General features: G+C 57.2%; 1 protein-coding gene across 1 annotated transcript; it reads left to right on the top strand.

Moving 5' to 3' along the window:
* Window positions 1-576: 576 nt before the first annotated feature.
* Window positions 577-10,981, top strand: ALX3 (ALX homeobox 3). The gene is made up of 4 exons (XM_077119471.1): window positions 577-847; window positions 6,103-6,419; window positions 9,362-9,490; window positions 9,828-10,981. The coding sequence occupies exons 1-4, from the start codon at window positions 577-579 to the stop codon at window positions 10,134-10,136; spliced, it is 1,026 nt and encodes a 341-aa protein (XP_076975586.1). The 3' UTR covers window positions 10,137-10,981.
* Window positions 10,982-16,311: the final 5,330 nt, after the last annotated feature.

Here is a 16,311-nt window from a genome sequence, read left to right on the forward strand (position 1 = left end):
CTTGCCCCTGAGACGGGCAAAGAGAACTCCCTACAGTCACACACAGCCTCCTGCCACAGGGACCCCGCCCGGTTTGCTCCCCCTGCCTGGCTCACACTCATTCCAGGCTGATGTCAGGAGACCAGGCCTAAAAGTGTTCGCTGCGACGTGAGTATTTCTGTCCCCCACTCTGCCTCACCCCTCTAGGAACAAGAGCCTGTAAGATGCAGCTCTGAGCATGGGACTCACCCGGACAAGCAGACAAAAGAGACCCCGCGCCTCCCGAGGGTTCTCTAGAGGAGGTGGCTTCCTTCCCCTGTCCCAGGCCGCCGGGATCCGGGGCTCGGGGTGAATCAGGGGGCTCCCGGGATCCCAGGGGTTAACACGCGCGGGGCCGTACGTGACGTGGATGGTTCCAGAATTAAGTCAGAGGCGCGCCCCCTCCCCTGCCTCCCGCCTCCCGCCCCCCGCGGCGCGCGCCGCTCCCGGGGGCTCCGCGCCCCCGCGCCCAGGTCCCTCCCCCTCGGCCGGCGCGCACAGGCCGCGCGGGCAGCCGGAGCCCGGGATCCCCGGCCGGCCCGTGCGCCCCGAGCCGGCATGGACCCCGAGCACTGCGCGCCCTTCGGTGTGGGGCCCAGCCCCTACGCGGCCGCGGGGAACGAGTCCTCAGGCTCCCCGGGGACCCCCGCCGCCGCGCCTCACCTGCACCCCGCCCCGCCCCGCGGCCCGCGGCTGACCCGCTTTCTGGCCTGCGGGCCCCTGGAACCCTACCTCCCAGAGCCGGCCAAGCCGCCCGCCAAGTACCTGCAGGACCTCGGGCCCGGCCCGGCGCTCAACGGCGGCCACTTCTACGATGGCCCGGCGGAAGGTAACGCGCGGCGCGGGACGCGGGTCGGAGCGCAGCCTCGACCCTCGGTTCTCCTTCCCGACCCGGGCCGGCCCGGGCCTCCTTGCTTCCCTGCTCGCCTACGTCTCAACTTTTGCCCCTGTCGCCGGGCCCCTCGGAAGCCGGACCGGTTTCCCCGACCGGCGCTGGCCGGGGCCGGGCAAAGGCCAGCGCCGGGCGAGAGGCAGGGCCGCCCCTACCCCCGGCGGCGGGAACGGGAGGCGGGAGGTCGAGGAAGGTTGGGGTAGCGCCCGCAGGCGGCCGCGGCCGGGAAGGAGAGATCATGCCCGGCCGCAGTTGACTAGAGCCGCCCCCGAACCCGAAGCCGCGGCCCAGGAGCCCGAGCCCTGGGCTGCACCGAGCGCTTGGCCGCGACGCCGGGAGAGAAGCGCGCTGCTTTTGTGTCTGGCGCCCGTGGTGGGTCCTGAGGCTGGGCGCCCGACCCAGCGCAACCAAGCCGGGCTCAGCCGAGGGCTGCGGCCTTGGCTTCCGCCGGCTTCTCCTCCCAGGTCCCCGCTTCCGCGAGTAAGGCGCCCGCGGAGCGTTAGGGCGCTTGGCGAGTGGCCGCGGCCGGTTCCGCAGTGTCAGGGCCATCTTCATTTCGAAATAACTGTGTTCTTATTCCCCAGACTAACCTGGCCTTCCCGTCGCTATTCACGGTGGTGGCTGCCCTTCCTGCAGTCTTCCCCGGCCTGAATCGCCACCGCTGGGCCGTCGGGAGCAGCCCCACGGTGGGGCCCAGCCTCTGGGCGCCTCGGGCTCCTGGGCCTATGCTCCTGTGCGCGGAGGTCGGCGCCGGGCTTGGCAGGCCAGTCTGCGGCCCTGCTGCCGCCCGTGGCACCCGCTGGCTTGTAGAAGCCTCGGCCCTCGTGGTCGGCTCCATCTCCGATGCCACATGCCACAGGCCAAACCCAGAGCTGGATTCTCCGAGAACCGCCCCGCTGGCGCCTCCTGGCCTCCACGGAGTGATCAGGGCAGCTCAGGCCTCTGCCCAGCCCGGGCGGTGGGAATGTGAAGGGGAGGGCCGGGAGGTGTGTGGGGGTCAGCGGAGGAAATGAATGAGTCCGAGGAGCTTCGTGTCTGCGCCCTTTGAAAGAGGCTCTCCTGATAAAAACCACAGTTGGGACTTAATGAGAAGCAGTTGGTCTGGCTCCTCTGATCCCAACCAGACGGCGAACTCCGCCGGGGACAGGTACCCTTTTGGCGTGCCGTGTTGGGCAGGACCACCCCGGGGGCCCGCGTCCCAGCTGGGCGCGCCGGATCCCGCACGGGCGACCGGCGCTGCGGGTCTGGCCCCCGCGCGGGGCGAACTGCGGAGAGCGCCAAGGCCGAACCAGAGGCCGAGAGGGACCTGCCAACCTCCGCGCCGCCCGTGAGGGAGTCGAAGGCAACGAACTGCGGGGGATTAAAACCAGAGAAGGTGGACAACAACCCGAAAATAAAAAAGGAAATCGAAATGCAACAACAACAAAAGCCGTTTTGAGAGCAGCTAGAACAAGAGGTAAACGGCAACGGGCGATGTGGGCTGAACAGAAAGGATTAAATGAACGAACGAAAAAAGCAAGAGGAAGATCGAACGAAGCGGGTAAATGGAGGACAGAAAGGTCAAAGAGAGGGAGCAGACAAAACGAAAGGAAAAAAGGAATATCCTGAAAGAGTAGAAAAATAGCAAAATCAGAGCAAATGGGAGAAGAAAAATAACGATTCAAATTGAGCGGAGGTCAGGCCAAAAGAAAAGGAGGTGCGGCGGGTGCGAGCGGAGCCCGGGGTAGAGACCTCGGCCCCCACCCACCTCCCAGGTGCCGGGGCCGGAGCTCGGCAGGCGGACAGTCAACCTGCGGTCCAGCCTCCGCGGAGCGTGGCGCGCGGACAGCGGAGCCGGGCTGCTGGGGAGAGACGGCCCCGGGAGCTCGAACCACGCGGTCCACCTAGTGGGAAGCGGCGGCAGTAGGGGCAACCCGTCTTATTTCCCGGCTTTTAAATTAACGGGCTCCGCGCATTTCCAGTTCAGACCAGTGAGCGCGCGGATGGGCCCCAGCTGCGGGCACGATCTTTTGCAGCGACCGGGCGGTTGCGCGCAGGAGAACCGGACGCAAAGCGCCCCTTTCCCGCACGCCGCACGCCCTGCCTCGGGCCGGCCCTTTGCCCAGAGCGCCCAGCCCCGCTCCAGTCCTCGCGGTGCCAGATACCCTCGCCTCCTCCGTGCGTGGCTGCTCCGAGGACGGGAGGAGCGCTCGGCTGGCCCTTCCTACCCCGCCGGGGCCGCTCAGAACCAGTCCCCTTAGGTTGGCTACTGGACCACACGGGATGCACCGTCCAGGAAGGGAATCCCGCTTAAGTTTTGCCCGCCGCCGCCGAGGCCCTGAGCCCGATGGCCGTAGGGGCCATAACCACCAAGCCGAGAGTATCCTAGGTCATTGACTCCCGGCTGAGACCTCCAGGCCAAGACCGGAGACCTCTAAGGAGAGTCTGCCGATAACCCTCGCACAGCTCTTAAATCTGCCACTAGCATTGAGCTTTCTGCCCCTCTGACTGCGAGAGCTCAGGCCACAACCACCTCTGCTCAACGACCCCGGGCGCGGAGCAAGACTGGAGCAAAAGCTGAAGGTTCAGTGGTTGGTCCAGCGGCCTCAGCTCCTACCTTCCGTGGGGAGAGTGGGGCGCTGGGCAGGCAGCTCTGGGCAGTGGGCCCTGGAACCCACCGCGGTGTCACACCAGGGCTGTAGTAGCTGCAAAGCTTCTGGTAGTAGGAACTCTGGCAGCCGTGAGTGGGGGTGGGGGGTAGTAAAAGCAGGTCAGGGATGGAGAATTCTATGACTCTCTCCGTCCGGGCTCCATGTCAAAGGTCCCTATCCTGGCGGCTTGTTCCAGTGCTGGTGCTGTCATGCAGCCCCCCGCCCCCCCCCCCCCCCCCCCGACAATCCAGTGCCGATCCCCAGCTTCCCAGTCTCCACCATGGCCCAGTGCCTTGGCCAGGTACAAGTGACCCCACTCCACAGCCATGCACAGCTTGAATGGTCCCCGGGCCTTAAAGAGCAGACTTCCCCTGATAAGCTTGGACTCAAAACTGAGGGCTTCAATTCCTGATCTGCCTTCCTAGTTTGTTGCGCTCCATATATTCAACTTCTATCTCTTTTCTCTTCTGTTCCTTGCTCCTTGGGTGGCTGCTTGGTGTTCTCTGAGGAGTACCTCTGGTTTATCCAAAGAGGGAGGCATGGTGCCCTCCCCCAGGTGTTCTCCAGGAAGATCTAGGAGATTTCAGGGCAATGGCAGTGGAGAGGGAAGACGTCTCCTGGTCTTTTATGGGGGCTGGAGACTGGACAGGGCTGGGGAGCAAGCAGAAGCAGAAGGCTTGGCCCTTTCCTTGGGTAGCTGTTCTGAGAAGTCCTGCTGCATTCTTGTCTCTTGATGCTTTCAACTGTGTCAAGGTCAGGCAAGTTCCAGGGCCCCAGTTCTGGTCACTGCCTCTGGGCAGGTCCTACTGGGACAGACCTTGAGGGCCCAGGGGGTGGACATGCAAGCCCTCTGCAGTGACATCCGTGTTCCCTTGCCTCAGCCCTGACCCCCATCCCTAAGCCACTGCTTTTTCTCCTGGGAGTTCAGCCGGGATTCAGGGCCTCCTTGTGAACCCAAGACACCAAGATGCCTTCCTCTCAAGTCACGCACTCAGAGGGCCTGTTCCGTTCCCTTTCTCCTGGGCAACCTGGCCTTTTCAGTGATTGATTCAACTTTCCTAAATCCCCATTCCTCAGCTCCCCCCAGATGGAGCTATCCCTAGAACTGAAATATATGTGGGAATCAGGGCTTGGAGCATCTCCTCCCCTTTGCTCCACTGAGCGGGGAAGGAAACCTGGTGGCCGGGCTGTCACTGGGACTGGGTGTGCTCAAAGCCCCTGAGGACAGGCCCTTCCTGACTCTCCCAGGCCCCCAGGACAACAACGTAGAGTTGATTTCACAGCCTGGTGGTCCTGGGAGGCACAGTGCAGGGAAGGACTCATCCGACGAAGATCCCAAGAAACCCCATCTCTGTGGTCCCGTCCTCCCCCCCCCCGCCACCCCCAACTCCAGCTGTGATCCTGTCACCAAGACTTGGGAAAAGAAACTGCTCGCTGGGCCTCCTGGGGGCCGGGCCCCTGCTGGGGATGGGCCAAGGAAGAGGCTGTGTGAGCCAGTGGGGCATCTTTGTGGCGTCACTCCTGACCTTCCAGTGGACAAGTGAGGAGGCGTTTCCTGGGGACGCTGCTGGGGGTCCTTGCCAGAGGGAGAGGGTGTGGACAATCAGAGTGACCTATTTTTCACCGTGCCCTGGTCTTGGTGGGTCTCTGCCAAACTTCCTGAATGACGGTTGCTACGTCAGAGTGGGGCTGCTGGGAATAGTTTCCAGTCTGCAATCGGATCAGCCCTGCCTGGGGGAATAGCCAGAGCCCCAGAGGAGGGAGGGGGCAGAGGATGAGAATGACAAGGAAAGGGGGTCTGTGCCCTGTTGTAACATTGGTCCCGCCAACTTGTCTCCTCCTCTCATAATCTATTTCCTGCCTCTTTTGGTGCTGGAACTTGAGTCCCTGCCCAGACATCACAATTTTAGGAGCTACGGAGAAAGTCTTTCTGGAAGCTTCTTTGTCCAGTCTTGCTCTTTACACCACACGGTTGGGGGACTTGACATTGACCTGAGAAGTGGGGTTCAGAGCCCAAGGCACAGCCAGACCAGGCCAAGATGGTCTGAGCTTCCTGTGCATCTCCCTCCCTGATCCTGGGAGCTGATGCATGGACACAGAACCCCGGGAGCCAAGGCCTGCAGAGTCAGGGACAGGGAAGCACTTCCTGACAGGCGCAGGACATGTCCCCCTGCCCCCGCCTCTTAGCTCTCAGTCCTCAGCCCTGCCAGGGTGGCGGTCCCTGCTGTGGCGCCAGTCCTGACACCTCCACACCCTGTGGGATACACCACCACAGAGCACTTCCCCGAAATGAACCCCGCTGCAGCCCCGGCAGATCCGCCCAGACCACAGAGCACATGGTTTCCCAGGGCCCCCTCCCCAGCCAGGGGCTCAGTAGGCAGGCCTCGGAATGCCAGGCTGCCTGGGGAGGCTGGCTGCCGGGAGGAAGGGAAGGGAGAGGAGAGAGGAAAGGGGAGGCGGGGAATGAGGCGTCAATGTTCTCCCCCCCCCCCCCCCCCCCCGTTCCACCCACAAAACCCCCTGGTTTGGTTTCCATCCTCCTTTCTGTGTTCCCCATTGCAGCAGAAGAGAAGGCCTCCAAAGCCGCCAGCTTCCCCCAGCTGCCCTTGGACTGCCGAGGAGGCCCCAGGGACAGGCCCTCTCACTTGCGAGGCTCCCCGGGCCCCTGCCTGGCCAGCCTGCGCGTGCCCCTGTCCCCCGGCCTCCCCGACTCCATGGAGTTGGCCAAGAACAAGAGCAAGAAGCGCCGCAACCGCACGACGTTCAGCACCTTCCAGCTGGAGGAGCTGGAGAAGGTCTTCCAGAAAACCCACTACCCCGACGTGTACGCGCGCGAGCAGCTGGCGCTGCGCACGGACCTGACCGAGGCCCGGGTACAGGTGAGGGTGCTGCAGACGCAGGGCTCGCCCTCTGCAGAGACCGCCCTGACCAGGGGCCGGCCACGGAAGGGTTGGGAAGGGTGGGCGCTGGTGCCTCCCTGATGTGCCCGGCCCCCAGCCTGCTCCTCCTGGGCTTATCTGCCAGGCCCAGCCCTGCTCTCACACCCCAGCTGAGGTTTGTGTGGGGACAGGCGTGTGATGACTCTGCCCCTTGCTAGCTGGCCAGGGGACTTTGGGCATGGCTTGAATCCCTCAGCTTCGGCTTCCCAGTCTAGGAAAAGAGAATGTAGTACCGCCTCCTTAGGGACATCCCAAGGACTGCAGAGAGGCGAGCAGTGACATGCCACACAGCTCCCAGGGTTGCCCCCGTGGTGGCTGCCCAGATGGCAGAGACTGCTGGAGGGTTCCAGAGTCAGAGACCCTCAAATTCATCCTGGGCTGGTGACCCTCAGCCCCTGCTGGCTCTCAGACCTCAGCTGGGAGGCCCTGCCCAACCCAACAAACTCTCCCTGCCAGAGACCAGGCCTTCCTGGGTGGGGCCATGGCCAGCTTCACAAAGGGTGGACCCCAGTCTGGAGGGGGCTGGGTAGGGGGCGGAGAGGGGAGGGAAAGGTGGTTGCTGGGAACAGAGAAAGAGGGAAGGGGAAGGGGAGAAGGGAAGTCTCCATCGAAGGCAGGTTGGAAGTGAGAGGGAGCAGGAAGGGGGCCAGCACAGGGAGGGACCAGGGCAGGAGGCTTCAGTTTAAGTCTGGCCCAAAAGGAGGGTGGCTGTTGACTTGCTTTGAAATGTCTTGCTTTGATACCCAGCAGGCCCTTGGTGCCAAGCGGCAGGCGCTGGGAGGGTTGAGTTTGGACCTCTAGGGAAATGTGAAGGTCCCCTCTCAGGCACAGGAGCATCTGCGTCTCCACCACTGAGGGGACTTAGTAGCGCAAAGCTCAGGCTTGTCACATCCTGCATGGAGACCTTCCAGAGACTCTTTTGGAAGGTGCTATGGGGCAGAGGCCAAGTCTGGCAGAATAGGGGGACTGGTAGGTTTGGTTATAAAGAAGCCAGCTGCCTTCTAGCAGGGCAGACCCTACAGCTGGATCCAGTAAGTACAGAGAGGTTTGTGCTATTACCTCTTCTCTACTAGGTCCTCCTGCTGACCTGGTCCCCCCCAAGACGGCACCCAAAATAGGAGTCCCCAGGGCTTGGGGCCATGAGGGTGAGATGCCCAGCTATTCGGACCACCCCAGATCAGATTACATATGCTGTGAAAGTCCCAATTGGAATGTCTCACCTGGCCTCTGGAGTGGAATCTAAATAGCTGTCTTCTCTGGCACTGCGTTGGAATGCTGCCCACTCCTCTCCCAGGCCTTTTCAACCCTGGAGGAGGGAAGGGTAGCTACGAGGCCTCCAGACTTTGTCCAGAATCTTCCTGGATGATTGAGGCTGTAGAGTAGGGATATTTTCTCTGACAGGAAAAAAAAAATCCCTTTTCCAAATAAAACCACCCTCAGGACAATGCAGAGGGTAGGTTCAGAGCCCTGGTGAAGATCTGCAGTGGGGACGCTAAGGGGAAATGGGTGGTGACAGGGAAGTCAGTTTCTAACAAACTTGCCTTCTGTGCCTGCAGGGAAGGGAGAGTAAAGAAAGGAGTCCAGGTGGCTGAACAGGTGGGGGTGGCTTTTCCCCGAACTTGTCCCAGGCCTGCTCTGGGACCTCTGCCACCTCACCTAAGAGTTAGGGGGGTTAGTGGTGAGCTCAGCTTACCCCGCAGGAGCTCTCACCCAGGTGCAGAGCCTTACCCACCTGCATCCGAGTAGGAGGAATGTGGGGAGCAGGTGGAAATTCTCACCCCAGCCAGGATAGTTGGGTTACATAGACACTCGAACACATGCATGCACACAGCTTCTTCTATTGTGATTCCTAGCTGGATCAAGAATCCCTGGAAAACAAGGTATTTTTTTGTGTGTGGGGGGGGTATTTGTATGGCTTGTTTTACTTTGGTGCTATTGTATTGCCAACCTCTAGCCCAGAGCTGTTGACACATAAATGTTTATTAAATGAAAGAAATACAAAATGCATATACCAGTGCTCATATATGTAAGGCATATATGAAGCAACAGATGTATCACAGGTAAGTACACAGGTGTGTACACACATGGGCCCCCTCTGCCTCAAGAGTTCATGAATGAATGGGGGTGCCAGATCCCCCAACAGACAATGGAAATCGAGCTGAGAGAGCCACCCAGGGTGTTCTGGAAGTCCAGTGGAGGGCACCCAGCTCAGGTGTACCTGTATGGGGCCAGGTAGTCCAGCCAGGTAGGGAGACCCTAAAAGAAGGCAGGGAGGAACAAGAGAGCAGAGTGCTTCCAAGGAAAGCTGGGGTGGGGGTGTGGGAGGCAACTAGAAAGAACAGAGTGTAGTTGGTTGACAGGGTACGAGGCTATGGAGAGGGGCAGGGACCAGTCCAAGGCTTTTTGGGGGGGAGGTGCATGGTCTGGGAATTGAATCCAGGTCTCCTGCATGAAAAACAAGCATTCTAACACGAATTCCCCGTGCACCCGAAATCCCCAGGCTTTTAAAGGACCTGTGCTCTGGGCCAAGGTCCCCAGAGAACCACTGTGGATTGAAGTGGGACTGTGATCTGAACAGAAATATGTTTAAGATTCCTCAGTGCTGTGAGGTGGGTAGATTGGAAAGGGAGGATACAAGCCAGGGGACCTAGACAGCCCAATCCACAAGCACTGGTCCAGCTTGGAAGTACCCACGGTCCCTGAGTCCAGTAGCACTGATGGCACCATCCCAGACAGAGCCAGGCTGAGGAAACAGAGAGTGACCCAGCCTGGGGAGAAGCAGCTGGGGGCTCACAGGGCTGATAAACATGCTTTGGGCCTCAACCTCCCCTGTCCCCATTCCAGGACCCCAGTGGGCTCAAACTTCCCATCCCTGCCCCCAGGTCTGGTTCCAGAACCGGAGAGCCAAGTGGCGGAAGCGCGAGCGTTATGGAAAGATCCCGGAGGGGCGGAACCCCTTCACAACTGCCTATGACAGCTCGGTGCTGCCCCGTACCGACAGCCACCCTCAGGTGAGGCTCCGCCCCCAGGCAGGGCCAACCTTGTCCCGTAGCCCCAGGAGACCCCAAGCAGCATTCAGGCTCTGTGTGATCTTGAGCAAATCACCTTCTTCCTCTGTAAAATGGGGCTCTTACTTGCCTCATGAATGATGCATGCGAAGCTAGTGGCTCAGCGCCTGGCACACAGGAGGCACTGAGGGAAGTTACATTTTGGGAAGCAGCGTGGGGCTGGGTGAGGACAGATTTGAGACCTGGGCCAGGTGGAGGTTTCTTAGAGAGAGCCCCTAGATAAGGGTGACAGCCCCAGGGCTTCTGGTTCATGGGACTTCTTTATACCTCTCTTTTCCAGCTGCAGAACTCCCTGTGGCCCAGTCCAGGCTCTGGGAGCCCCACGGGCCCCTGCCTTGTTTCTGCAGATGGTATCCCCTCCTCGTGCATGTCTCCATATTCTCACTCCCACGGGAATGTGGCTGGCTTCATGGGCATGCCAGCCTCCCCTGGAGCCCACGCTGGCATCTACTCCATCCATGGCTTCTCCCCTGCCCTGGGGGCCCACAGCTTTGAGCCCTCTCCCGACGGCGACTACAAGTCTCCAGGCCTCGTCTCGCTCAGGGTAAAGCCCAAGGAGTCAACCAGCCTGCTGAATTGGACCACGTGATCACTGCGCAGACACAGCACGCTGAGCGGCCCACTGCCCTTTCCATTCCCAGCTGCTGTCACTCCTTCCCTGCCTGGACCCCAGAGAGGACAGTTGGTTTCTGGAGGCCTGAGCAGAGCAGTTGGGACTCAGCTCTGTGCAGGGAACAAGCTATAGGGTTGTTTCTTTTAGAATAAGGAGGGGCCACCCAGGAGAAAGGGGGTGTCAAAGCAGGTGCCCAGGCCTCTTCTGACTACAAATTGGGTCCCTTTGCCCAAACTCTGGGCTGGAGGGAGGAAGACCCTATCTTGCTTCCTCCAGATTTGTCCAAGTCTGACACCCCTCTAGCTGAAAAAAGGCTTAATTGACTCCTTATTCAGGGAACCCAGGAAAATGGGAGGAGGACAGGGAGGACTGAACTGGGAGGAGCTTCTTATGAAGTAGGGGAAACCCAAACGAGAGGGCTCTTGTTTGACTGCGCAGGGCAGGCCTTGCCTGTCCCTCCCACCACCAGGACGTGCATACCCAGGGTCTCAGAAGCCCCTGATGATCAGAAGGAAGCTGATGTCAGAGTGAAGGATGCCCTGTGCCCCCAGCTCTAGCCATCCCTTACTCCTGACCTGTGCCTCCTCCCCCAACATGTTATGGAGTCATTTCTCCCTTCCAGAGGGGGCAGACATTCCATCAGAAAATCACCCAAATTTTGGATTCTTTTCCATGGGATCAGGCCAGAGTTATGCCATGGAAACTATGGCCTCCTGGTTGGATGTTGGTGAGAATAAAACAGATTTCCACAGACTCTGAGCCCTTGAGATCCTGATCCCCACTTTTGTAAGATACTTTTGTTAAAAAAAAAAAAATCAGTGCTGCCCAGCATAATAATAAAGGTAGCAGTATTTTTTATACCAGGTGGTTGTGTATCTCCAGGGCTCAGCCCTGACTGCTTTAGGGCTGGTGGTGCCCAGCATGTTGACAGGCACCCGGGAGGCCAGAGAAGGAAGGTGAGTCGACAGCAGAGCCCATGCTGGGTGTTGCTACCTGCTTGGGTCTCTGGGGCTTTGGCTGGTGCTGGGAGGCAGGGAGAAGAGGCCAGTTCTTGGGTGGAGCTCATGAGGCAGGGAGGATTGAGAAAGCTGAAGTAAGCTTGTGGCTGAGCTGACAACAGAAGGGAGGTGGAATGGACTGGGGTTCTCACAGAGTGCTCTAAGTTCCCTGTGGCCCGGGACCCCGGAGCAGTGGGGGTGGAGCAATTCCTTCTTCCAGACGTCTCAGGAGCATGTCTGAACTACGGGGCAGAGACAAAAGCCAGGACTCTTGTGGTTTTAGAGTATTACCCATTCTATCCTTCACCCCCACTTTCTGCCTTATCTCCTGAGCCTGGAAGGCAGGAAAAAGCCAGGCCGGGCCCTCCCACTCTCCCAGTAAACATAACCACATTGCTCAGAAGAGTTCAGCCTCAGCTAACAACCCAGCTGCCCCCCACCCCCACCCCGCACCTCACCTTTCAGGCCTAGAGAAAGCCAAGCATGTGAAGATACAACGCTGTGCTTCTCCCAAGGAGAAAGCAAACCCTCCATCAGATCTCATTTCCCAGCCAAGATGGTCACTGTGACGAGGCATCCAGGCCTGGCTTCTTCCCTCTGGGACCTTTGCTCATCCCCCAGAGGAAACCAGTGTCTTCCCTCCCGACCATTCCTTCAGTTCGAGGGCCTGAACTGAAGGCTTCCAGCCGCTTCTCTCTGCACTGGCACTGGCTCTGAGGTGCAGGCGTGAGCACTGTGTCTAATGGGAGGAGGGGGCCACTCAGAAAGGCGAGAGAGCCAGGGAGCTAGGGGAGGCATCTCCAGCTACCGCTGCTGAACAGAATCTCCCTTACCCAGCTGGTCAGTGATGAAATGGGACCCAAACCCATATTTCTAACTGTAGGGCCAGGACTACTACACTAGCATGAGTAGTAGTCAACGAGTAGTCAGCAAAGTTTTGGACCTTCGGCCCTACAAATGTTAGGAGATGGATACATTAGTTCATTCTAGAAATACTGAGTGCCTCCTCTATGCCAGGCATTGTGCTGAGTGACAGAGACAGAGTAATGGTCAAGGAAACCATGGTTCCCTCTAATAGAAAGAAAAACAGGGGAAAGGAAAGGATCTGTGAAAACCTGAGCAAAGGAAATAAAAGAAGGGAAGAGACAGACAAGAGAAGATTTTGTTGAGCTGGAAGTCAAGGCAGAAGAGTAAGAGGCAGGCAAAGGACATGTGAGGGAGGCCCTGGGTGGGGTGGGGGTGGGGGTGAGGGCACAGGGAGGCCAGAGACGAGCTACTGGCTCCCATCCAGGGGCATCTGCCCACAGCTCATATTTTTTTGTCCGGTGACAGCTAAATGAAGGGAAAGCTAACTTTACAACCGCCCACTTCACACATAATGAATATGAATGGGCATCCCGGAGCCTATTCCGTGGGATTATCTGTGAGCTGACGGGTCCTCTCACCGACTGGGCCATCCCTGTCGGCCTGTCCCCTGGCTGGGGCTCAGGCAGCTCTTCCACTGACCTCCCATTTGCTAAGCTCCCCTCCTCCCTCACCCTAGGTGTTCCACCCCTAAGACAGCTCCAGGGTCTCCAGATGCTCCTGCCCCTGCCCCCTCCACCTCACCTCAGAGGTGACCTCAGCCTAGGCACCATGGTCCCCACAAGGCAAAGCTGGCACTCTGGTTACTCTTCTAGGAAAGGCAAAAGGGAAGTGGCCCCACCTAGAATCCTAACTAGAAGAGTCACCAGGTTCTATATCCCTCTGCTGAGGCTCCCTCTATACTAGAAATTTTTTCACCCAATGAGTGATCAGCAAAGTTTCGGACCTTTTGCCTAGTGAGGCCCACCCAGAGATGATTCAGAGCACTAAATCTCTGTCCTGGCAGGGAGATGGACAGGAAGCTGGGACTGGAGGGCCCTAGCCAGGGGGCCCTTCACTCCAAGCTTCCCTGTCTCAGTCCGGCAGTGGGAAATGCTTATTAGAGGCCTTCAATCCTCCTTTCCCACCTCCCCCAACCATATACACATCAACCTGAGTTATAACCCCAAAGCGCAGTCCCTCTACAACGCCAGATAGGAACAGAGTTCAGCATCATGAAGAACAGTGCAGATAGTATTAATATGTCCTTTATGCAGCAGCGGGACCGCACACATCACCCACTGTTTCCTGTCTCCACAAGGCTCATCCCAGTCGTTGTTACCTGGAGGAAATGAGCCAAAGCATTCACTCTTAGAGTCCAATCCAATTTCTCTTCTTCAGGAGGGCATGGGCTGGGACCAACAGGACCTGTGTGGGTTCTTGCACATATCTGTTTCAGAACCTGTCATATTACTGCCCTTTCTTGCTTTTATGGCCACCTCTCTATCCCAACTATGAGCAGGTAAGGGGAAAGGAGGGATGGTGTCCTGCTCATCTGCACACTCACGGCACCTAGTTAAGCCTTGGCCCCTAGGAGGCCCTCAGGGTGTGACGGCTGGCTTACCAGGTGATCAGCTGTCTCTTCTGAGAAACTTCTGTATTCAGAGCAGTGAGCTCGGTATGGGGGATATAAGGGGACCTAAGATGTGGCTCTGGTCCTTGAGGGGAGGTCTCGTTTTTGAGGGGACATTGGAAATGGATGCAAGTTCACAGGCTAATGTTGGAAGGGCCATCAGCATACTTAAAATAGTTGTCGCTCCTGTCGGCCAGGTATGCAGATTCATCATCTGTGATCTTATTCAGCCCTCACAACCACCTTGCTGTGCTATTAAACCAATTTTTATGGATGAATCAACTGAGGCTTAGAGCTTGATTAGCCCAAAGTGACTCAGTGAGTAAATGACAGAGCCTGGACTAAGAGTCAGCTCTGTCTCACTCCCAAAGGGGGCAACCTCGTTTTGTAGGCATCAGCCTGAGGCTGACTATGCCAAGCGCCACATGAATGGTGGCAGTTCCTGTTGCTCTTGACAATCAGCTCACTGGAGGATGGACAGGAAGCCCGCCTCCTGGGGGATCTGCCTAACAGATGTCGCAGAGTATATGCGCATCTTGGTCCCTTGAGAGTTGAGAATGTTGGGCTCAGACTGAAAAGGAGAAAAAGTTAGCAGCAACTGCCTCCAATTATATTGTGGGTGGCACATTCAGGGCACACCAGAGGCTAGGCCAAGGCCAAACCTGGCTGGCCTAATTAGGGCCTAAAGCTATTGACATTTACCGAGAATTATCTGAGTCAGAGATGTGCTCGAGCATAGCTAAGTACTGACTAAGGTGAGCAAATGGGCAAATGAATGCACCGTGTTACCTGTACTGGGGAACAACGATTAATAAGAGAAAGGATGTCGAAAGCATATACACTCTGCAAAGAGCTGGGTTTGAATCCTGACTCTGGCTCGCATTACTGTCTGACCATAGGCAAGTTCTCTACCCTTTCTATACCAGTTTTCTCATCTGCAGGGATATTTTAAAGAAATAAGATATTATACAAAATGCTTAAAACAGTGGCTGGATATAAAAAGCATTCACTATTTGCTGACTGTGTAGAAAATGAGCTTTCCAGAAACATCTAGTACTAGCCGCGGTACCTATTTAGCACTCATTAAGTGGTGACTTTTATGATTCACAAGGGACAGTTTCCATCCTCAGGGCGATGCAGCCTTGGGGTCCTGACGGAGAAAAGGAGCACTGGACCTGGAGCTGGTTAGTGATCAACATTTTATATAAGTCAACCCTTCAGAAAGGGCCTTCATGTACCCCTCCCCCCCATCTCAGGACTCAAATGAGATATAAAGACACACAGATTTGGTGGCCAATCATTACAAAAGACACTTCTGTACAAAGACCTGGGTTCAAATGGCCCATCGAGTACAACAAACATGGTGGCTGTGATCAGGTCCTTCCCTCCCCAGGCAGCTCCTAGGCCTAGATGAAGAATTTCAACTTCCCAGGCTTTGAGGTCCTTGCAGCTTTGAGTGTCTGTGTTCTTTTTCACAAGTCAGAGGGGAGATTGGGGAAGTAAAATATGGGGAAGGAGGACAAAATCTCAGGCTAGGCAAATTTGAAGACCCAAGCTGCAAGGTGGCGTAAGAATATGAATATACATCTTACCCAAAGAAATTCCAAGACATCTTTCCTATCAGTCCCAGGAAGAAACAACAGAAAATCTATCAACAAATTGTGTTAAGTTCTTTTGTCTTGTGCAAATTACTTTTGGGGCAAAGGGCCAATCAGCTACAAGGAACCCAGGTCTCACAGGGTGTGTGACATAAGGAGTATGCTGGTTTCTACCCTCGCTGCCTCTTACCATGCTGGAGGATGTCCTTACCTTTCCTGGAAGCCCACGTGGGGGTCTGGACTGAGGCTCAGCAGGACCCAGGCCAGGCAGGCACGGAGCAGAAGGACCAACAAAGGGGAGACTCTCCCCAGAATACATTTCCTTTATAAATCAAGTCCTCCTGGAGGTTTTTGAGAACTTCAAGCAATTCTGAAAAGGGAAGACTTCTTTTACTGGCATCAGAATGGTAGAATTCTCTGAGGTGGAACCTCAAGACAGAGTGAAGCAGAGGCAGAAGTGACTAGAGGTCTAAAGTCCACAGTCCAAGTTCCCAAGAAGCCTCAAACTGACCCCACCACAAAGCTTTAGCTTGCTTCTTCCTCAGTCACCTGAGCTCTCCATACTCTTTTCTACTATGAAGCTGACTCCTGATGGTCACTTCCCTGGGGACTGAGCATTATGTGTCCTGTCAGTCCCAACCACCTGCCCCAGGGAGGACCTAGAACAGCTGAAACCCCTTTGACCTAGGCCCCCTTATGCCACCCCCATCCTTAGTATTGAAACTGGTTTGGTTGAGATCAGCTCAGGGGTGTGAACCAGAGTAACCTGGGCTCCTAGTGCAGCTATGTCAATTCCAGGAGATACAGGACAACTTCCCACTCCAACGACCCAGAGCCCTGCAGCTGGGCTAGAACACTCCCAGACTGGTAATAGGAGATAAAATTTTGGATAAATACCCCATACCTGTCACTCAGACAACTCCCTGCCTCCCCCAACCCCACTTCCTTTCCCCTTAGCTGGAAAAGGCAGGAATCCTGGCCAGGCCAAGTGGGTGACCCATCAATGCTGGCTTTGTCTACTTTCCAGACCTGGGGGGAGATATTTGGGGGCCATATTTCCTGTCAACAAGGCAACTGGG

Source organism: Tamandua tetradactyla, chromosome 11, assembly GCF_023851605.1.
Source record: "Tamandua tetradactyla isolate mTamTet1 chromosome 11, mTamTet1.pri, whole genome shotgun sequence".
Classification (NCBI taxonomy): Eukaryota; Metazoa; Chordata; class Mammalia; order Pilosa; family Myrmecophagidae; genus Tamandua; species Tamandua tetradactyla.